Source organism: Lutra lutra, chromosome 10 (assembly GCF_902655055.1).
Source record: "Lutra lutra chromosome 10, mLutLut1.2, whole genome shotgun sequence".
NCBI lineage: Eukaryota > Metazoa > Chordata > Mammalia > Carnivora > Mustelidae > Lutra > Lutra lutra.
This window is the reverse complement of record NC_062287.1, coordinates 108,542,632-108,563,956: the sequence shown is the minus strand read 5'-3', so window position 1 is coordinate 108,563,956 and position 21,325 is coordinate 108,542,632. Positions and strand designations below refer to the sequence as shown.

The 21,325-nt window shown below is 59.7% G+C and overlaps 3 protein-coding genes and 1 non-coding gene across 10 annotated transcripts; 3 read left to right on the top strand and 1 right to left on the bottom strand.

Moving 5' to 3' along the window:
• Positions 1-2,395: 2,395 nt before the first annotated feature.
• TRNAS-GCU (transfer RNA serine (anticodon GCU)) lies at positions 2,396-2,477 on the bottom strand. The gene has a single exon. It is a non-coding gene; the product is annotated as a tRNA-Ser (tRNA).
• A 242-nt stretch (positions 2,478-2,719) lies between these two features.
• Positions 2,720-5,212, top strand: B4GAT1 (beta-1,4-glucuronyltransferase 1). The gene is made up of 2 exons (XM_047691517.1): positions 2,720-4,103; positions 4,348-5,212. The coding sequence occupies exons 1-2, from the start codon at positions 3,048-3,050 to the stop codon at positions 4,537-4,539; spliced, it is 1,248 nt and encodes a 415-aa protein (XP_047547473.1). The 5' UTR covers positions 2,720-3,047; the 3' UTR covers positions 4,540-5,212.
• A 1,935-nt stretch (positions 5,213-7,147) lies between these two features.
• Positions 7,148-12,643, top strand: BRMS1 (BRMS1 transcriptional repressor and anoikis regulator). 5 transcript variants are annotated; one of them, XM_047691519.1, is made up of 11 exons: positions 7,148-7,222; positions 8,286-8,431; positions 8,515-8,605; positions 8,765-8,892; positions 9,074-9,153; positions 9,249-9,345; positions 9,953-10,045; positions 10,181-10,235; positions 11,108-11,172; positions 11,698-11,737; positions 12,102-12,203. In XM_047691519.1, exons 2-10 carry the CDS (start codon positions 8,293-8,295, stop codon positions 11,700-11,702), a joined length of 753 nt encoding a protein of 250 aa, XP_047547475.1. In that variant the 5' UTR covers positions 7,148-7,222; positions 8,286-8,292; the 3' UTR covers positions 11,703-11,737; positions 12,102-12,203. The 5 variants fall into 5 exon arrangements, with proteins under 5 accessions (XP_047547475.1, XP_047547477.1, XP_047547478.1 ...); XM_047691522.1 differs by lacking the exon at positions 10,181-10,235 and having other exon boundaries at positions 7,153-7,222; positions 11,134-11,172; XM_047691520.1 differs by lacking the exon at positions 10,181-10,235 and having other exon boundaries at positions 7,159-7,222; positions 12,102-12,643.
• Positions 12,644-13,270: 627 nt separating this feature from the next.
• Positions 13,271-19,819, top strand: RIN1 (Ras and Rab interactor 1). Of its 3 annotated transcripts, none has more exons than XM_047691511.1 (10): positions 13,271-13,706; positions 13,854-14,034; positions 14,157-14,271; positions 14,366-14,438; positions 14,583-14,674; positions 14,826-15,563; positions 15,741-16,046; positions 16,362-16,493; positions 16,638-16,789; positions 17,039-17,270. In XM_047691511.1, the coding sequence occupies exons 1-10, from the start codon at positions 13,621-13,623 to the stop codon at positions 17,225-17,227; spliced, it is 2,064 nt and encodes a 687-aa protein (XP_047547467.1). In that variant the 5' UTR covers positions 13,271-13,620; the 3' UTR covers positions 17,228-17,270. The 3 variants fall into 3 exon arrangements, with proteins under 3 accessions (XP_047547467.1, XP_047547468.1, XP_047547466.1); XM_047691512.1 differs by lacking the exon at positions 17,039-17,270 and adding an exon at positions 17,292-17,658 and having other exon boundaries at positions 13,276-13,706; XM_047691510.1 differs by lacking the exon at positions 17,039-17,270 and adding an exon at positions 17,687-19,819 and having other exon boundaries at positions 13,280-13,706.
• The last annotated feature ends 1,506 nt before the right edge of the window (positions 19,820-21,325 follow it).

The window sequence follows — 21,325 nt, the reverse complement described above, 5'->3', positions numbered from 1 at the left end:
GGCCCTGGTGGCTCAGTTGGTTAAGCATCTGCCCTTGGTTCAAGTCATGATCCCAGGGACCTTGGGTCAAGTCTCTTCTCAGGCTCCCTGCTCAGTAGGGAGTCTGCTTTTCCCTCTGCCCCCCTTCCTACTGATTCTCTCTCTCAAATCAATAAAATCTTAAAAAAAAAAAAAGAATGAACACCAATCCTCTTAAACTCTTCCAAAAAAATACAAGAGAGCAGAACATTCCCTGACTCACTCTATGAGACCAACACCATCCTGATGCCAAAGCCAGATAAAGACATCACAGGAAAACTTAATAACCAATATCCCTTATGAATATAGATGTAAAAATCTCAATAAAATGTTAGCAAACGGAACCCAGCAGCTCATTAAAGGGACTATATACCACGACCAAGCTTGATCTACTCCAGAATGCAAGGGAGTTCAACATAAAAAAACAATTAATGTAATGCACCACATTAATAGAATGAAGGGGAAAAGCCACAAGGTCATCTCCACTGATGCGGAAAAAACATTTGACAAAACCAAACACCATTTCAAGATAAAAACACTCAGGATGCCTGGGTAGCTCAGTCACTAAGCGTCTGCCTTCGGCTCAGGTCCTGATCCCAGGGTCCTGGGATTGAGCCCTACATCAGGCTCTCTGCTCAGCAGGAAGCCTGCTTCTCCCTCTCCCATTCCCCCTGCTTGTGCTCCCTCCCGGCTGTCTCTCTCTGTCAAATAAATAAAATCTTAAAAAACAAAACCAACACTCAATGAACCAGGAGTAGATGGGAACTTCCTCAACCTGATGACACACATTTATGAAAAATCCACAATTAATGTCATATTCGATGATAAAAGACTCACAGCCTCTCCCTAAGATCAGGAAAGGGCCCACTTTTACCATTTCATCTGATTAATTCTGCACCAGAAGTCCTAACTACGACAATTCAGCAAGAAAGAGAAATAAAAAGCATCCAAATTGGAAAGGAGAAAGTAAAACCATCCATGTTCACAAATGATAAAATACACATACAGAAAAAAAAATCCTACAAAATGCACATACACACACACTTAGAGCTAATAACCAAATTCAGCAAAATTGGAGGATTCAAGATCAACACACAAAATTCCGTTGTATTTCTTTCTTTTTTTAAAGATTTTATTTATTTATTTGACAGACAGAGATCACAAGTAGGCAGAGAGGCAGGCAGAGAGAGAGGAAGGGAAGCAGGCTCCCTGCTGAGCAGAGAGCCAGATGTGGGACCTGATTCCAGGACCCTGGGATCATGACCTGAGCCAAAAGCAGAGACTTTAACCCACTGAGCCACCCATTGTATTTCTATACACACAGTTCTGACACTAATTCTGATGTGTGGGCTTCCCCCTCACACCAAGCAACTCCCTACTCCAACGCAACTCAACTCTGACACCATCTACCTGGAGACAACAGCAGGTCCCACGGCTTGCTGGCGCAGTCCCACAAGACGGCAACCCCTCCTTCAGATGCGCCCATCACAAGTTCTGGTTGTCACCTGTGCTCCTGATGGACTGGCAATACCTCAGAGGTTCCAGCCGCCACCCCCTCACTGGATTCGATTGATTTGCCTCCGCAAATCACAGCACTCAGGAAAGCGTTTTACCGGCTGGATTAGATTTAACACAAAAGGGTATGAATCAGGAATGGCCAGATAGAAGAGATACATAGGGAAAGGTATGTGGAAAACAGACCCCTTATTAATGGTTTTCAACTCTGGTCTCTCTCTCTTTTTAAAGATTTTATTTATTTATTTATTTGAGATAGAAAGAGAGAGCTCAAGCATAGGGAGCGGCAGGCAGAGAGAGAGGGAGAAGCAGGCTCTCCGCTGAGCTGAGCGGGGAGCTGATGCGGGGCTCGATCCTAGGATCCCCGGATCATGACCCAAAAGCGGATGCTTAATGTCCCCACCGCTGGTCTTGGAATCTCTCATGCTTCACTCCATCACACTGGGAAGCCAGGGTCGCTCCCTGGCCAGGCCCTCCTATCCAGATAGCAGGCTGGACCTTCCATGTAGCTTTCCTTGATCTTGACACTTCAGTGAGACCATCACCACTTTTCAGTCTCTCCTCAAGCTCCGGCCACTGGGGACACTTCAGAAGCTTCTTGCTCACTCATTCAACAAGCATGTAGTGATGGCGGCTGCGTGGTCAGCAACTCCACCACTACCAAATTCCGAATTTCACCAATTTACACAGAACAGTGGCGCCTTCTAAGAGGCTTCTCTAATTACCGCAGATAACACATTGGCTTCAATTTGGCATCAACCAGAATTCCAATCCGGGTCTTCTACGTGCAACTGAACCCCGGGCCCTCTTCCCAGGGAGTCAGAAAAGTACACCCCCTCACCTCCTGTAAAACACGACCGATCGACGAGGATGGGATTCGAACCCACGCGTGCAAAGCACAATGGATTAGCAGTCCATCGCCTTAACCACTCGGCCACCTCGTCCCACGTGAAGCGTTCTTTTCCACATACCCTTATCTCTCATCTTCTCCGCAGTTTCCGCCCCACCCCCAGCCCCCATCTTCGGTGCGGATTTCCTAGGACCTGGCGGAGGGAGAGACAGCGGAAGGAAAAGGACTTTTTGTGTTCCTTCCCGCCGGCCGCAGCCGCGAACCCGCGCCATCCTTCACCAAGCCGCGACCGAGAGCTCTGCCACGGCTTCCCTGCCCTAAGGCGTGGGCGAGTGCACGGGTGTTTCAGAAAGCGCCTGGTCCGGGGGGTCGCACACTGATCGGGAGCGGGGGTGAGTATCCCTGGGAACCAGGCAGGCGCGGCCGCGGGCACTTCCAGGGTTTGCAGACCGCGGCGTGCGGGGGATGCAGTAGCTCCTCCTCGCGCGCAGGGGGCGAGCTGGCGCGCCCCAAGGCCCTCTCCGGCGGGGAAGCTGCGCGGGGCTCGGCTCGCCTCGGCTCGCTTCGGCTGCGCTCGGCAGGCTGCGGTAAATCCGGGCTTGCGGCGGCTGGCAAAGGCTTCGGCCCGGTGGTCCCCGCTGCGCGCCCTGGAGCCCCGAGAGCCATGCAGATGTCCTACGCCATCCGGTGCGCCTTCTACCAGCTGCTTCTGGCCGCGCTGATGCTGGTGGCGATGCTGCAGCTGCTCTACCTGTCGCTGCTGTCCGGGCTACATGGGCAGGAGGAGCAAGACCAGTATTTCGAGTTCTTTCCCCCGTCCCCGCGGTCCGTGGACCAGGTCAAGGCGCAGCTCCGCACCGCTCTTGCCTCTGGGGGCGTCCTGGACGCCAGTGGCGACTACCGCGTCTACAGGGGCCTACTGAAGACCACCATGGACCCCAATGATGTGATCCTGGCCACGCACGCCAGCGTGGACAACCTGCTGCACCTGTCGGGCCTGTTGGAGCGCTGGGAGGGCCCGCTCTCCGTGTCGGTGTTCGCGGCCACCAAGGAGGAGGCGCAGCTAGCCACGGTGCTGACCTACGCGCTGAGCAGCCACTGCCCCGATATGCGCGCCCGGGTCGCCATGCACCTTGTGTGCCCCTCGCGCTATGAGGCCGCTGTGCCTGATCCCCGGGAGCCGGGGGAGTTTGCCCTGCTGCGGTCCTGCCAGGAGGTCTTTGACAAGCTAGCCAGGGTGGCCCAGCCCGGGATCAACTATGCGCTGGGCACCAATGTGTCCTATCCCAATAACCTGCTGAGGAATCTGGCTCGGGAAGGGGCCAACTATGCCCTGGTAATCGATGTGGACATGGTGCCCAGTGAGGGGCTGTGGAGGGGCCTTCGGGAAATGCTGGATCAGAGCAAGCAGTGGGCGGGCACAGCACTGGTGGTGCCCGCCTTCGAGATCCGCCGAGCCCGCCGCATGCCCACGAACAAGAACGAGCTGTTGCAGCTCTACCAAGTGGGCGAGGTGCGGCCCTTCTATTATGGGCTGTGCACGCCCTGCCAGGCGCCCACCAACTACTCCCGCTGGGTCAACCTGCCAGAAGAGAGCTTGCTGAGGCCTGCCTATGTGGTGCCCTGGCAGGACCCCTGGGAACCATTCTACGTGGCTGGAGGCAAGGTGCCCACTTTCGACGAGCGCTTTCGCCAGTATGGCTTCAATCGGATCAGCCAGGTGCCCAAAGGGAGAGGGCAGGGGACATGGGGCAGGAGGAGTGGTGGGCTCTGGGAGCTATGAGTGGTCCTGGATGGAAAGGAGGCAACGAGGCAGGACAGTCGTAGTTCACGAAGTGGTTGGATGGTATGGAGGACCCAGGATGTCTCCAGAGGAGTGGGAATGCTGGAGAGGGGCTTTAGGGATGTCAGTGTCGGCCTCAGCAGTCTCATCCAGCTTCACTGACCTGTCTCTCCTCCAACAGGCCTGTGAGCTGCACGTGGCAGGATTTGATTTCGAGGTGCTCAACGAAGGTTTCCTGGTTCATAAGGGCTTCAAGGAAGCTTTGAAGTTCCATCCCCAAAAGGAGGCCGAAAATCAGCACAATAAGATCCTTTACCGCCAGTTCAAACAGGAGTTGAAGGCCAAGTACCCCGACTCCCCTCGTCACTGCTGAGCCTTTCTCTCCCCTAGTCAGAGAAGTCTCAGCCTCTTCCCTCCTCAGGCCGTCCCTCAGGCCTGACAGGGGTAAGAAATGTCACCCCACTTTACAGTGGTAGCTGTGATGTTGGAACACTGGACTTGAATACGGGGTGCTGGGATCAAGTCCTGGCTTTACCACTAACTAGCTGTGTGGCCTTGAGCAAATCCCATTTCCTCTCTGAGCCTCAGTTATCCCGTCTGTAAAAAGGGAGGTGAACATACCTACCTCACAGAACTGTTGGGAGGCTCAGATGAGATGCTATATGTGAACCATTCTGTAAGCTTCGTACAAATGTGAAGTATTATTAATATTATTACAGTATTATTGTTGTTATTATTATTATTAACAATCTGGGGTGGGTGGGCAGTAGGAGAGTGAAAAGTATGAATGGGGCAGAACTGAGAAGTCTGAGTACTTAACAAAATGGACTTTTTGGGGGAAGAAATCAGGTGAAGGCATTGAATTTAGTTCTTAGCTCTTGGGCAGAATCCTAAACTTCCTGGTTCTTCCAGCCGCCTCCGGCCTCTGGAGCTCTGGAGAAAGGAAGGGTCTGCAGGTTCTCTGCCCGATCTGTGCCCTCGAATAGGCTGGGCTGGGTTATTTGCCTACCAGCGACCGTGTGTAAATAAATGAGTGTTCACACCTACGGCTGGCTCCATGACTCTCCTGAACCCGGCGGGCAGGGGGTGGGGTCGTGGCTTCTTCCCTTCCACACGAGGGATGGGGGGACCGAGCGGGGGAAGCGGGGGAGGAGCTGCGGCCCAAGGGGCGCCGACCGCAAAGCAAGGAAACCACAAGGGTCTTGCGCGGCTGCTGAAGGCCTGCATGAATGTCGGCCGGTTGCTATGGAGACCGACCCCGCGTATCCCAGCATGCCTCGCCCCAGCTGTCCAATTGTGAGCTCGGCGCCGGGCGCCTCCTGATAACGTATGCGGAAGTGCGGCGGCCCCCGCCTCCCGGAATAGAGGGACGGGCGCGACGTTTCCGGGAGCCCGGCAGCCGCGGGCACCTCTCAGGGAGTTTCAGACGTCGACCCGGAGGCCCCCTCCCCGCGGTGCGTAACTCTCCTCAGGGCACCTAGTTCGGCGTCTCTGGCCAGTCGGTCGGAGCTGGCCCAGTGAGGGCCGAAGCGGAGACTTAACCGGCCGGACGCGTGCGGCGTCGCGGGCCCGCTGCTGGCCGCCGAAGAGCCAGTGACTCCCCGCCCGCGGCGCCGGCGCAGACGGGAATGGAACGGGGCGGGAGGGTCCTGCCGCGCCGCACCGCGCCGCGTAGGGGTCTAGATTGGCTTTCTCTAGGGAGAAGAAGCGGCCTTCCGTGGAGGTCTGCCCTGGAAATGCTCACTTTCTAAAAACATAAATTGCCTATGTTCAGCGCCTTACAATTTCCTTTTCCATCCTTTACCCCTTGCGATCACTCAGAGTAGCGGTGTTTATCCTCCTTTTGCGCCCGGATAGTGATTTAATTTTGCTCACTCGGTAGAGTTAGAGACCTCTGGAGACAAAAGTAAATATATATGTAATTAACAATGAAGAGGAATTGCAAATTGGCCAAACTGCAGTAACTCAGGCTTGAGAATGGGGAAAAATGAGGCTGGTTTGGAAAACTGAGGTTTTCAGGTCAGATCATCTGTGAAACCCTTGAGGAATGCGACTAAGCCGCGCCTTGAGCCAGTTATTTGACATAACTCGAATTGTGTTAAGAAAAGTTAACAGAATACTTCAGGTTTGCAACCACTGCAGGGTCCTGGGGCAACCAAGAAGTAAAAAGCCTGCCTGAAAAAGTGCTTTGTTTCGTTTGTAATTGTGGCAGCGGCATCTGCGCGCAGGAGAGGCCTATAGCCTAGTTAGGCAGACAGATGTGAAAATGGGCAATTAGAGAGGAGATGTAAACACATAGGGCTTCCTGGAGGAAGTGGCGTTTACACTGATCTAAAGGTCTACAGAACTGGACCCAGAGAGGTTGGAAGAACATCGCAGTGAAATCAAGCCTCCAGTAGGTGGAGAGATTAACTATTGGGAGGACCATTTAGTCTTCCTCTTCAGTATCTCTTGGCAACATTTGGCAGTCACCGTCCTTCCGTCTGAAGTTATTTCTCCCCATGAGTGAGTTTCTCTTCTTCCGCCTCTTGCTAATTTCCTTCTCCTTTGCTGGGCTTTCATCACCTGCCCCTTTGGTGGCCCTGGGAGTCCATCCTGGACCTCTTCTCACTCCACACATTCTGCCCTGCTGGTTCCACTGGCCTCTCCCTTGGCCTGAAGAACTCTCTATATGCCGGTGACAGACACCTGCAGCCCAGATTTCTCTCTGAGGCTTAGACTCATGTGCCCCTTCTCTCATTTTGGAGTCTATGCACATACTGTTCACTCTGCTTGCAATGTTCCCTCCCCAGCCATCTCCGCGATCCTCTGGCTGAGCTCTCCATGCTGATGCTGCGGCAAGGATCTCCCTCTGCAAACCTTCACTGTTGGAGCAAGCTCCGGGTTCCAGTTAGATGCCTCTCCCATATACGCCCCGCCCCCATCTTAGCCCTTCTCACACCACAGTACTGTCCGCTGCTCTGCCTCTCCCAGGAAGCTGTAAATTCCTTGAAGTCAGAGACTGTCTCTGCCCTGTCATGCCCTGTCGTGCCCAGCATCTCCTGTACTGTCTGAAGGTACCTGGCATGTGTTAGGTCTTTAATAAATCTTAGATGAGTATATAAAAGAAAGAATGACTAATAGAGGTGCCTGGGTGGCTCAGTGGGTTAAAGCCTCTGCTTTTGGCTCAGGTCATGATCCCAGGGTCCTGAGATCGAGCCCCGCATTGGGCTCTCTGCTCAGCGGGGAGCCTGCTTCCTCCTCTCTCTCTCTCTGCCTGCCTCTCTTCCCACTTGTGATCTCTCTCTCTGTCAAGTAAATAAATAAAATCTTAAAAAAAAAAAAAAGAAAGAAAGAAAGAATGACTAATAGTGTTCAACTAAGGGAAGCAGGAAAAAATACTGGCATTGGGCACCAGAAGGTTATCTGCTGCCACAGGACCATAGATAAATGGAACGGAACATCTGGGAGATGAAAGGGTTGGAACAGCCAGAGCCTTGAAAAGCGAAGCTGTGAGTTGGGAAATGGGGAGTAGTTAAATGGAATGGGGCAAGGTTTTGCGTTTCTGCTATTTCTAAATGGGAGGCAGTACCCAAACACCTCTAAAGTTTCGTGGGCAGGAGCTGTCAAAAGGGAGCATCGGAGAAACAGTGGAGGCGGGGGCGCTGGTGGCCTGAGGCTCCAGAGAAAAGAGAAGGACATGGGGGGTGACCCAGAGCACAGGGAGACGGGAAGGGAATCGCAGAATGTTCTCAGGAAGAGAAGTGGAGGGCCTTCCCGGGGGATGACCAACAGGAAGGGGTGGAGAGGAGGACGGAAGGGTGTACTTAAGGATTGACTGTGAGATGGTGGAGTCAAGGAGCTGGCCCAGTCCTTCAGTCTGTGTGGGGCCTTAAACGCCCCAATCACAAGTGTGTGTCCAGTCCCCGAGGCAGTGGGGACCCCACCCTTGGTGTTTTCCATCTTAAAGACCATCGCCTTGGCCAGCATTCCCCACACTGGGATCAGCAACAGTGTCCCAGGACGTGAGCATTTCCATGGCTCCCAGGCCTCGGGGAGATGTGCGCACAGGGCTTGGTTTGACTCCCCGAATGGCCACTTCCTGCTTATGATAAGCGATGGCTCCCCTCCTTCTCCCAGAGCCCAGATGCCTGTCCAGCCTCCAAGCAAAGACACAGAAGAGATGGAAGCAGAGGGTGATTCGGCTGCTGAGATGAACGGGGAGGAGGAAGAGAGCGAGGAGGAGCGGAGCGGCAGCCAGACAGAGTCCGAGGAGGAGAGCTCAGGTGAGTACCCCAGTGTGCACACGAGTGCCCACGCATGCCCGCCAGCTCCTCGGCAGCCAGCGCTGACTGGCCTCTTGTCCCAGAGATGGACGATGAGGACTACGAGCGGCGTCGCAGCGAGTGCGTCAACGAGATGCTGGACCTGGAGAAGCAGTTCTCGGAGCTAAAGGAGAAGTGAGCATGGGGCGTCTGGGGCTGTGTCCCACTGGGGGCCCCCTGGGCGTGGGGGCGCGGAGGCAGTGGGCCGGTGCTGGGCAGGGGCGTCTGAGGACCTGCCGCGCAGGACCAGCCACGTGCTTGAGGGACACCCATGCTCTGCCTTTTCCTTCCCAGGTTGTTCAGGGAACGGCTGAGTCAGCTGAGGGTGCGGCTGGAGGAAGTGGGGGCTGAGCGGGCACCTGAGTACACAGAGCCTCTGGGGGGCCTGCAGCGGAGCCTCAAGATCCGCATTCAGGTGGCAGGTCTGTGGGCCGTCTCGTGCGCTGGGGCAGCCCCCGGGCCTCCCCTCTCTGCCTCTGCCGGAGCCTGGGGCTCTCTGCTCCCCGCTCTTCCCTTCCCTGCCAGGCCCTGCTCCTGGCTCCCTATCTGGGACATCCAGGTCCCTGGCCAAGCCGGGCTTCCCGTCTCCCCTCCCCGCTGTAGGGATCTACAAGGGCTTCTGTTTGGACGTGATCCGGAACAAGTACGAGTGTGAGCTGCAGGGTGCCAGACAGCACCTGGAGGTGAATGTGACGGGGTGGAGGGTGGGGGGGTGGGGACAGCGGAAGTGGCTAGTCCCCACCACCCTGCTGAGCCTGAGCGGCCCTACCCCTTCCAGAGTGAGAAGCTGCTGCTGTACGACACCCTGCAGGGGGAGCTGCAGGAGCGGATCCAGAGACTGGAAGAGGACCGCCAGAGCCTGGACATCAGCTCCGGTGAGGCTGCCTGGCGCCACTCTCTCTGTGCCATCTCCCCCCCCCCCCCCCCCCGCCCCGCTCTGCCTGCCGGGGTAGTGGGGAGCGTGCCAGAGAACTTGCTTCATGGGCTCACCGTGTGGCCCAAACGGAACCAGGCACAGAAAGGACCCTGCCCAGTGCCTGGTGCACCAAGGAGGCTCAGCAAGAGTGGGCCCCCCTGCCGCCTGCCTTGACCCCTGCTCTCTTTCTAGAACAGGAGGTGTCGTTCTGACACCCCCACGCCTACAACAGCCACAGGTTCCCCCCATGTCCGCAGCGCCTGTGTTCATGGGGCGGGTCCTAGGGAGGCCTCAATGGTCATTGGGCACCGCCCACTGAACAGATGAAGAAACTGGTTGGACAGAAGTACAGCGCCCCCCGCCCCCCAAGGCTCGCACAGCCTTGCGGTCCTCTGGCCCTGACCTCCGCTTCTAAGCCCCCCCCCCCAGTCCTGGCTCTCTCCACCAACCTGGGAGGGAGAGGAAGGAGAAGGGCTGGCCTGGCTCCTATGAGGGACCCAGCTCCAAGGGCAGGGTGTCCTGGGCGGGCCAGCACCTTGATCCTGACTCTGGCTTTGGGGGCACAGAGTGGTGGGATGACAGACTACACGCCCGAAGCAGCACAAAGACCTGGGACTCCCTGCCGGCCAGCAAGAGGAAGAAGGCTCCTCTCGTCTCTGGTATCCTTCCCCCGACAGTGGCCTGAATCTGACATCATCGGGGTTAGCTCCAGCCCAGGGAGTGGGTAGAGGCACGTGGAAGGCGGAGTCACGCCGGACACATGAGGTGACTCCAGCTGTCGGGAATTTTCGAAGGCCCTGGGTCTCTGCCAGGCTGTGCGGACCATAGAGAAAGAGCAGCGCCCCCTCAGTGAGTCCCTTAGCTTCCTGAGCGAAGTCTCCTTTGAGGCTTTTCCTCAACAGCCCGGGCAGGTCCCAGACTTTCCCACTGCCACCTGCCTCCCCTGCCTGCTCTCACTTTCCACCCGCTTCTCGGAAAGTTGTACTGCCTGTCTGTGCCTGGTCACGGCTTGCCTCACCTCCTCTGTGAAGCCTCTCCTGGTTTCCTCGCAATGGCAATAGCTTCTCTGTCTTCTGCACCCCTGCGGCCCAACCCGGGACACCCTCATCCCATACACAGTTGCCCCCTGCCCACCCTTAGGCGTAAGCCCCTTCAGCCCAGGGCCTGCTGAGCCCTCATCCCTCCTGGCAGCGTCCGGCACATGCAGAACAGAATCTGCACGCCCTCCACCCCCACACCCAGGTACTCCGGCCATCAGACTCTCGGGACCTGGCCGCCTGGTGATGGCTGTCGCGTCAGGCAGGGAGGGAAGCATCCGGGCTGCAAGGACTTGAGGGGTGAATAGGGGGCAAGGGTGTGGAGACATCAGGTACAGAACCCGGGAGGAGTGGGAGTGGGGAGAGTGGGAGAGCAAAGGAGGGTTGATTCCCGGATGGAAGGGACTGAGGTCTGTGTGTGTAGAAGGGACAGGAAGGGGACAGAGTTTTCACCTCCTGACTTTTACACTGGAGGGACAATGAAGGGGGAGCAGAGGGGAGGTAGGGGTGAGGCTTAGTACCCTCCCCCCAGACTTGTGAAGAGGCCACAGGCCCTGCCTTAGGAACCTGGGAGCCAAGAGGTGGGAGGCAGAACCTGAGCTCTCGCCGGGGTCCTCAGCCCCCTCCCCGCTGTGACACCTATCCCCTCCACCGGGCTTCCTGCTTCCTTGACCCCTGTCGCAGGTCCTTACATTGTGTACATGCTGCAGGAGATCGACATCCTGGAGGACTGGACGGCTATCAAAAAGGTGGGGCCAGGGCCCCTGCTTCCCCTCGTGGGTCCCCGTCCCTGACACCAGCTTTGGTCTCTGTGGGCTCACCACACCTGGGCTTCCTGCTCGCCCTCAGCACCTCGTGCCTTCAGCCCAGGTTCCCTGGCATTGGCCTTTTTTAGAGAGAGAGGGAAAGAATGCGTTTGCATGTGCGAATGGTGTGGTGGGGGGAGTGGGGAGTGCAGAGGGAGAGAGAGAATCCCAAGCAGGCGTCATGCCTAACACAGAGCCCGATGTGGGGCTTGAGCTCTTGACCCTACTGAGCCAAAACCATGAGTCGGAGGCTTAACCGACTGATGGCTTAACCCAGGCGCTGGCCTGAGACTTCGAGGAGGAGGGACCTTTCAATCTGTGTCAGCCCCTTCCTCCTTCTGGGGCAGGTTTTGATGGGATGGGAGGCACCGACCCAGCAGCGCCCCTACCCCAGAGAAACTGATGTGGAAGAGGGTGCTTTCAGGGGGGCAGGCTCTCAGGGGGGGGCTTTTCTTCTTACCCACCCAGGCTAGAGCAGCTGTGTCCCCTCAGAAGAGAAAAGCAGATGGTAAGACCCACAGGAGTTGTTCTGCCTCCTGCCCCCGCCCCCAGCCCAGCGTCCTCGGAAAGAGCCCAGAGAGAGACAAGGGTTATGTCAGATCAGTGGCCCCCGTTAGAATGGTTGGCGTTTGGGGATTTGGGCAGCCAGAGCCGGGGTAGGGATAGGGAAGCTCTAGGTCGGTAGGGCTAGGGGATGAAGCTTCCCGCCAACCAGGACTGGGTAGGGGGTGCTGGAATGCTGGGCCCATGCTGAGGGCTGTGGAGCTGCCCTGGGCCACCCCAGGCTGGCCTCGCAGCCCCGACAGGCAGTGGTGCCCCCTCTTGGTTCAGCTTATCACCTGCAGTGCTCTCCGCTTCTGGCATTCCCTCAGGACCATGAGCCTGCCGTTCAGAGCCGGGGGCCCCTCGGAGCAGCTGGCCGCAAAGCCAGGATCCACATTTTCCTGCTGTGAGAAGGCAGGCTGACAGGGTCTGTCCAGCCAGCTCCCCGGTACTGCTAGTGGATCTTCCCCTCCAGCCATCACTGGTCCGGACTCCTCTGCCCTCCTCGGGGGGCCTGCACAGCTGTGGCCCAGAGCTGCCCTAGCCAGGCAAGACTGTCTCCTCCGTCCCCAGCAAGTGCACTGGCGCCGCCTCCCAAAGGGCAGCCTCCTCAGTGCTGTCCCAGACAGAGAAGGTGGGACTCCTCTTACACCAAAGCAGCATCCTTCCTGCTGAACTTGGACCAGTCACTGAGCCAGTGAGCTGGGCCCCATTTCATGGGAACTCTGAGCCAGACATCATATTTTGGGGGGCCTGTCTTTTCTGGCTGCTGTTGGAGGTGAGAAGGCAGGTTCCCCAGGTCTTCTCCAGGAGGTTCTTGGTGTCTCCCAGATTTCAGGGACTGGAATTAAAATCTTTCCTGGGACCTCGGTGTGAGCTGTGTGTGTCTGATTTACCTTGCAAGAGAATCAGGGCTCCCCCAGGGAGTGCCTGAGTCAGGGGGGCTCTTCCTGGAGTCCCTGGTAGCTCCCCTCACTAGCAGGCAGGAGCCAACCTACTCTTGAGTTGGGGCAGAGGGAGGGGAAGGGGGGACTCGCCCACCACACCTCCCAGGGGTGCTCCCGAGCAAAGTTTGAAGCAACATGTGGCAAGACCATGTGTCCCGGCCTGTGCTTGGAGACTGGGTCATGTCTGTGCCTGTCCCAGTCACTTGGCAGATCGCTAAGGCAGGCTGGTGGGGCCTGCACGTGTAGGAGGCAGCTGGCAGCGGCACGGGGCGCTGACGACCTCACAGCCAAGCTCCCCCCCTGTTGAGCACCGAGTGTTAGAACCACCCCCAGAACCTCAGTTAAGCAAGGGGGTTAGTTTCCATGGAGACACAGCATCCTCTCTCCATGGCAACCTGAAGTCCCAACACCCAAGGTAGGCTCAGGAATGAGTCATCTGGGGCTAGTAGGGGGTGCCCCCCCCACCCGCTGACCCCAGGGCCTCGCACAGATGAGCAATTGACCAGCAGACTTAAAGGTGCGGGGGTGGGGGGGTAAACTTGGGCCTGTGGGGGCCCAGATGGGCCCTGCTTAACCCCTTCCCGCCTGCTTGTGTGGTTTGAGGAGGCCGGTAAGGCTTCCGGGCGCACCGTGCGGTGGCGGCTGGCCGGCAGCTGGGGCTCTCGGAGTGGCGCTTGCACGGATGGGATCCCTGGCCCCTGAGACGGGGCCCAGAACCGAGGAATCCGGGCTTGGCCCAGGCCGAGTGGACACCCAAGAGTTAACTGGCGGGGCGTGACAGGGCGAACCGCCCTCAGGAAGTGTTACTCACCGCCGGGAATGTGAGCGCTCCTGCCTCGGGGGCTGGATTCTCTTCCCGAGTCCTGGGAGAAACCGGGAGAGACCCAAGGCGCTCTCAGCCATGGAAAGCCCCGGGGAGCCAGGAGCTGGGCCTCTCGGAGCCCCCAGCCTGCCCAACTTCGCACCTGGGCGCCCGGAGAGAGAAAAGTTAGTGAAGTTGGAAGGGCAGCCTGGGGCGGGGGGAGGGGTGGCAGAGCAGGGTCTGCCCCAGGGCCGAGGAGCGGGAGTGGGCGGAGCAAGCGTCCCACCGCCTGCCACCCCCGCCACCCCCTCAAGTCTGCCGCCCACCCCTAGGCCCGCCGAGGACCCGCCGTACGACGTGCCTGGAGCCGGCGGGCGGCCGGCGGGCGGGCCCCAGCGGCCGGGGCGCAGCGTGAGCCTGCGGGAGCGCTTGCTGCTCACGCGGCCGGTGTGGCTGCAGCTGCGGGCCAACGCCGCGGCCGCGCTGCACGTGCTGAGGACTGAGCCCCCCGGGGTGAGTCATGGCTCTGAACCCGGACTGGCCGGCGGGGGGTGGCGGCGGCGGCGGCGGTTGTGGGGGAGAGAGAGAGAGGCCAGAGGCAGGGGTTCTGAGCGCCCGACCCCTGTCCCTTGCAGACGTTTCTGGTGCGGAAATCCAACACTCGCGGGTGCCAAGCCCTGTGCGTGCGGCTGCCCGAAGCCAGCGGCCCCTCCTTTGTCTCCAGCCACTACATCCAGGAGAGCCCTGAGGGTGAGCGGGACTGGCCTGGGGGGAAGGGGCTGGAAGCAGTCAGGGCCGGGCGCAGGGGTGTTCCCAGAGAACAACCGCACTTCCCATCTCTCAGGCGTCTCCTTGGAGGGCTCAGAGCTCATGTTCCCAGACCTGGTCCAGCTCATCTGCGCCTACTGCCACAGCCGGTGAGCCTGGCCGCAGGGTGCCTGGTGTCCTTTGGTCCTGGCTCCCTGGGACAGTCTGTCTTCCCAACCCCTGCAGGTCCCGTCAGCCCCCAGAGCCCTGAGCATCCCTCACCCCTGGATTTCTGTTTCCCTCTCTGGCCTCAGGGACATTCTTCTCCTCCAGCTCCAGCTCCCCAGAGCCATCTGCCAGGCAGCCACCCACAAGGAACTGGAAGCCATCTCCCATCTGGGCATTGGTAAGGGCTCTTTTGCTACCCATTGCACAGATAGACAAGCTGAGGGCAAGAAACAAAGTGAAGGCACGCAGGCACATGGCCTGAGCCTGTGCCTTCATTTGGGCACCTTCCCCAAACCTCCCTGACGCCCCAACTGGTTTCTCCTCCCTAGAATTTTGGAACTCCTCCCTCAACACCAAGGCCCAGCCAGGCCCGTCTGAAGGCCAGCTGCTGCCCCGGCTGAAGCCCCGGTCCCCACAAGAGCTGGACCAGGGCACGGGGGCTGCCCTGTGTTTCTTCAATCCCCTGTTCCCAGGGGACCTGGGCCCCACCAAGCGGGAAAAATTCAAGAGGAGCTTCAAAGTGCGTGTGTCCACAGAGACCTCCAGCCCTCTGTCACCACCTGCCGTGCCACCTCCCCCGGTCCCCGTGCTGCCAGGTGTAGCCCCCAGCCCGACAGAAAGCTTCCCCCCTCACCAGCTTCTGCAAAGGGAGAGCTCAGTGGGGTACCGTGTGCCAGGGGGCCCCAGGCCCAGCCTCCCACCTCTGCCCTCCCTCCAGGAGGTAGACTGCGGCTCCCCCAGCAGTTCAGAAGAGGAGGGGGCGCCAGGGTCCCAGGGAAGCCCAGTGACCTCCCCTGGCCTGGGCCGCCGGAGGCCCCTGCTTCGGTCCATGAGCGCGGCCTTCTGCTCCCTGCTGGCTCCCGAGCGGCAGGTGGGCCGCGCTGCCGCAGCCCTGGTGCAGGACAGACACACGGCTGTGGGCCAGCTGGTACAGGACCTACTGACCCAGGTGCGGGCTGGCCCTGCACCCCGGGAGCTGCAGGGGGTCCGAGAGGCACTAAGCCGGGCACGGGCCATGCTGAGCGAGGAGCTGGGCCCTGAGAAGCTGCTGCCTCCTGAGAGACTGGGTGAGACCCGGGGCTCTCCACTGGGCTCTCCGGAGTGCTAGTTCTTTCCGCTCCCCGCCTCTCTCCTGCTCTTCTCCTGTCTCACGGAGATTCCCCCCAACTTGCATCCCTCCTTGCCTACAGCCCCCCTCCACTGGCGCCCCAGTTCCCCTGACCCGGCCCACCTCTCCCCTGCAGAACACGCTTTGGAGAAGTCGCTGCATCGCTCTGTGCTCAAGCCTCTCCGGCCCATCCTGGCAGCCCGCCTGCAGCGCCGGCTCTCCACCAACGGCTCCCTGGGCCGCCTGGCTGAAGGCCTGCGCCTGGCCCGGGCTCAGGGCCCTGGAGCCTTTGGGGCCCACGTGAGCCTCCCCTCCCCGGCCGAGGTGGAGCAGGTTCGCCACAAGCTGCTGCAGCTGCTCCGGGCCTACTCGCCCAGCGCCCAGGTCAAGCGGCTCCTGCAGGCCTGCAAGCTGCTCTACACGGCGCTGAGGACCCAAGCGGGTACGCCCCCTCCTTTCGCTGCCCACCGGCCCTGCCGGGCCAGAGGCAGGCCCCCCAGAGATCCCAGACTGGCGCAGCAGACTGGGAAACGGGCCCAACCTCCCACAAACGGTGCAACTGAGGCCCAGAGAGTATAGAGTGTCCTCCTCCCCAGCCTCTCCGCTCCCCCGCCCCGCCCCCGTCTGTGGTCACCGTAGAGACCGCATCCCCCAAGGCCCGGCAGGTGGAGGGGAGGGTCACTGTCTGAGACACAGGGTGGACACCAACACTGGGGCCCGAGCAGAGTCTGAAGCTTCCTTCTCTACCGCCCCACAGGGGAGGCCGCGGGGGCAGATGATTTCCTTCCGCTGCTGAGCCTTGTCCTGGCCCAGTGCGACCTTCCCGAGCTGCTGCTGGAAGCTGAGTACATGTCGGAGCTGCTGGAGCCCACCCTGCTCACCGGAGAGGGTGAGGGAGCGCCTCCGCGCGCCACCGCCCTGTGTGGGGTGGACTGGGCCGCTTAGGGGCTGCATCGCCCCCAGGAAGGGCGGAGGGCGTGGCGAAGCATCACCCGTCCCCAGCCCGAGCTGCATTCTTCCCCTTGTGTCCCAGGCGGTTACTACCTGACCAGCCTCTCCGCCAGCCTGGCCCTGCTGAGTGGCCTGGACCAGGCTCACACCGCGCCCTTGAGCCCCTCGCAGGAGCTGCAGCGCTCCCTCAGCCTCTGGGAGCAGCGCCGCCTGCCGGCCACCCACAGCCTCCAGGTACGGGGTCTCCCCACCAGCCGCCTGAACTGCCGGGTCCCGGGCGCAGTGGGGGTGGTGGGGTTCTGGCGTCATCCTGCGCAGTCCCCTCCTTTTCCTAGAGAGACCCAGCAGGGGAGAGAAGCAGCCCCCTGTGTGGACGTCCACGCCTCGCCTTCCTCGTGAGGGCGCGTTCCGTGTGCTCTGGGGGCTCAGCCCTGCAGCTTCAAAGAAACTCAGATTTAGGACCATTATTATCCCATTTTACAGATGAGGAAACAGAGACGTGACATGGAGGGTGAAAGGGACGCAGGTGGCAAACTCACGCCCCAAATCTTAGCTCCTAGTGCCGCCGCCCCCCTGCATGGGGCTCTGCCCTCCCCTGGAGTGAGGCTCCCCACCCATGCTCCCCGCACCCTCCTCTCCATCCAGCCCAGGGACCCTCCCCAGCCTCGGTGAGGACTTTAGACCCTGCAGCCAGATGCCGGCTTCACATCCTGCCTCAGCTACTTTCTGTTTGCAGGAGTGGGGCACCTTACATAACCGCTTTGTGCCTGGCTATCCTCGTCTATAAGCGGAGGCAACAGGAAGTGGCTCCTGGGGCCAATGTGTGGATGAGATGAGCGAATGCAGGACGGGCGCCTGGCCCCGGGGGAGGCTCCTAGGAGGGCTGTCAGGCTCTGGACAGCTGCTGGGGCCATCCTTCCCGCTGCCAGCCTGCAGCTCTAACCCACTAGCCAAGGCGGACCTCACCTTTCCGCAGCTCCCTTTATCCAAAAAGCTTTTGTCACTCGGCTCTACCCCTGGATTTATACCCCGCACCCCGTCCCTGCAGAGCCTACCCTGGGACCTCAAGCTGTACAGCCAGAGACGGAGCAGGCAGGACTGAGCTCTGGCTTCGCTTGTCTTCCTGCACAGTGCCTCCTCCGAGTAGCCCACCAGGACCCCAGCAGTGGCTGCACCTCCAAGACCCTGGCTGTGCCTCCAGGGGCCTCGATTGCCACCCTGAACCAGCTCTGTGCCACCAAGTTCCGAGTGACCCAGCCCAACACGTTTGGCCTGTTCCTGTACAAGGAGCAGGGCTACCACCGCCTGCCCCCCGGAGCCCTGGCCCACAAGCTCCCCGCAACCAGTTACCTTGTCTACCGCAGGGCAGAGTGGCCTGAGACCCAGGGGGCCTCGCCTGGGGCTACACCGGCGTTTGGCAGTGGGGAGCCAGAGGCAGGAGGCAGGGAGTTGGAGAAAGGGGGCCAGGGAGATGGGCACATCGGGGTCAAAGCCGGTCCTGGGGATAGCCAGGGAGAGTCTGACACCAGTGCTGAGAGGGCCAAGGCAGGGATGGGCCAGGCCAGGGGGGGCCCTGCTCAGCCAGGGGGGCCAGAGGCTGCGGGAAGCCAGGCAGCAGAGGAGTAGCCAGAAGTGATCAGAAGGGTCATTTGAGACAGAAAGCTGAGCCTGCTGGGAAGGCCTCTCAGAGCCATCAGCCCCACCCCTGCAGGCTTCCCCACCCCAGCCACTCCTGAGTCCACCACCGCCCCATCTGATACTTCCCTCCGTGATCACACCTGCTGAGGTGGCGCCTGGCCTGGCCACTTCCAGAACACTGGAATCAAGTTGAGTGGGTTTGAGGGACCCCAGACCCAGGGCTCAGGCCCTCTGCCTCTCTCCCTTCCCTCCCAGCTGGAGGCCAGCCAGCCTTCAGTGCCCTGTGTCCAACAGGGGACAAACCCAACAGGTGCCTGGCCACTGGCAGCCCCTCCCGGCTGCTGGCTTCAGGGCCGAGAAAGGCTTCACCTGTTCCTGGGTGTCAGGAGGATTCAGGGAACCAACACGGGCCCAGAGCCCAGGCCAACCGTAGCGCAGCTGGAGGACCAGCAGCTCCAGACTTCAGTGTCCTGGAAAGAGAGGGGCCCTGCCTTCTCCGACAAGTCCCCCAGAGGCCAAATGGATGGTTTTGCTGCAAAACAGAGCTCAGGCTAGAGGGAAGGAGAGGGTAGGAGGTGGGATGTTAGCGGACCACTCCCCCCAGGGTCTGTTGTGTGCATTCACCGAAGGCTCTCGTCCCTCCACTCGGGGGAGATCCAAGAGATCAGGTCTGGCCCAGGGAGCACCCAGGCCCCAGTCTTTCTCCAAGGTGGGAATTTCTGCCATGCACTCTGGCATCCCAGGGGACTTGGACAGGGGAGATGGGCTTCCGAAACAGAAGGGGTGCTTGGAAACCATTTTCTCTGCACTTAACTCTTCTGGACCTCACAAGAGCTCCGCGGAAGGCTGGGCATGGCTTATTACACACTGAGAAAGTGACTCCTAAGATACCAATCACATAGCCAGCCATTACAGCCTCCCCACCCAAACCAGGGTGTCAGGCTCCAACTACGTGCCCTCTCATCTAAGCCACCAATAAATTAACCCTAAAGGCCCTACAACCCCCAGTTGGGGCCCAGGGCAGGGAGCCAATGGGAGCAAAGGAAATGCCAGTGATGACCACATGGGGGTGCGCGTGGCCCAGGAAGTGGCCAGTCGGTAATTGCCAGGGGCAAGTTCGTCTCCAGGGCCAAAGCCCAAAGCGAGTTAGGTGGCCAGAGACCCTGTATTCCTGCAGCCACCAGGCGACCTGGGGTCAGTGCAGGGCCCAGCGCCACCAACCTTCAGCTCCCAGATTTCGGGCAAACTCCGGAGGAATCACTCCCTGGGAAAGAGCTGTCCCCTGGTGGAAGGAGGACCCCGGCCAGGCTCTGGGGCACTCCCTCAGGTGCTGACCACAAAGGGACATCATAGCCCACATGGGACAGACGTGACAACTGAAAGGTAGAAATCCTGGACGTTGGGATTTCCGACAGTCCAGAGACAGATGCACCAAATTTGGGCGCCTCGCTCCGATGTGTCACTAGAGCCGCCAGCAGCTCTAGCCTCCCCACTTACAGCCCGACCCCAAGCTCCCTGCTGGCAGGGGTCTCCCCCTTTGTATGTCCCCCTCCCTATTTCACCCTCACCCCCCAGCGCCTTGCCCTGTGCCGGGCACCGCACCGGCAATCAATAAATGTCGTCCCTGATTGGAGTTTGAGAAAGAAGAGTGAAGGGCAACGGGGTGGGAAGCTGGGAGGTTAAGAGGGGGGCCTGGGTTCTGGGAACCAAACAGGATGTCTCAAGTTCTGTTCCAGAGGAAAACCTAGAACAACCGATTGCCAGGGGTGCTCAGAGAAACGGATGTGGAGCTGGCCTCACCGGAACTGGGTCTGGCAGAAGCTTCTGAGCCCCTTCCTTTGCGGCCCTCTGCAAACCCCTCCTAACCCCCTTTTTTTTTTTTTTTTAAGATTTTATTTATTTGACAGAGAGAGATCACAAGTAGGCAGAGAGGCAGGCAGAGAGAGAGGGGAGGAAGCAGGCTCCCTGCAGAGCAGAGAGCCCCATGCGGGGCTTGATCCCAGGACCCTGAGACCATGACCTGAGCGGAAGGCAGAGGCTTTAACCCACTGAGCCACCCAGGCGCCCCCTCCTAGCCCCTTACTGTGCTCAGTCCCACTTCCAGGCTCTGGGAATTCAGTAACCCCCTCCCCTGCTCAGAGCACTATGGACCCTTCCCGCTACGGAGCCTTTTGAGTTTTCCTCTCAAGACATCGTGCTTGGTCAGGGGCCAAGGCCAGGTGACAGCACGGTGAAGGGTCACCGTCCAGAGGTGGGGACTCCGAGCAGGGCAGGCAAGGATAGGCTGGTCTAAGACTGAGCTCATTCCCATTTTACAGATGAGGAAACAGGCTTGCTCAGGATAAGTGGTTTAGTCCAGGGCAAAGGGCTGGGACCCAGCTTCCGTGGAGCTTCGGGATTCTGCCCTCCTCCAAGACAGAAGCACGCATTTACTTATCCTCTCAGCAATAATCACACCTTGGCCTTCAGGAAGAGGACGTCCGGCGAGACGAGCCGCACCTGGCCAGCAGGCACCGCTGCAGAGCCGGGCGCGAAGGCCGGCGTTTGGCTCGCAAGCAGCCGCCAAGTCCTTTCCTCGCCCGGAAACGTTGCTCTTAGCAGCCCTAGAGTCGCAGCGGCTCTCTGTGTGAGTGTATGGTCATCTTCCCCACCAGGCCGGAGCCGAGTCAGCCTTGTTCGCCTCTAAATCTCGGGGGGCCAGAACAATGCCTGGCCCGGAACTGGCACTTAGGGGATGGATGTGGAATGATTGATTCGTAAGACGCCGCCCGCCCGAACAGTTCCTCCGAGTTTGTGCGGCTGGGGCGGCGCAACCTCCATCGCGGCCGCCAGGGGGCGAGCACGCCCGTTTCCAGGCACATAGCCGGCCCCGTTCTTGCGGGAGGCCACCCAAGGACCCTGGGCACTCCGACCGCCTGCACCCGGCCTGGTGCCAGCGTGGGGAAGCCTCCCCCCAGTGGGGCCCTGGGCCCGTCCTGCGAACGGGAGTCCTGCCAGCAGAGGTTGGGAAGGGGATGCGGGGAGCCAGGGCCTCTGGAGTGGCCCAAGAGAGGCCCTGGGAGGGGTGGGGAGAAGGCGGTCATTGAGACCCACACCATCACCCTCCCTCACGTCCACACAGAACATTCGGTA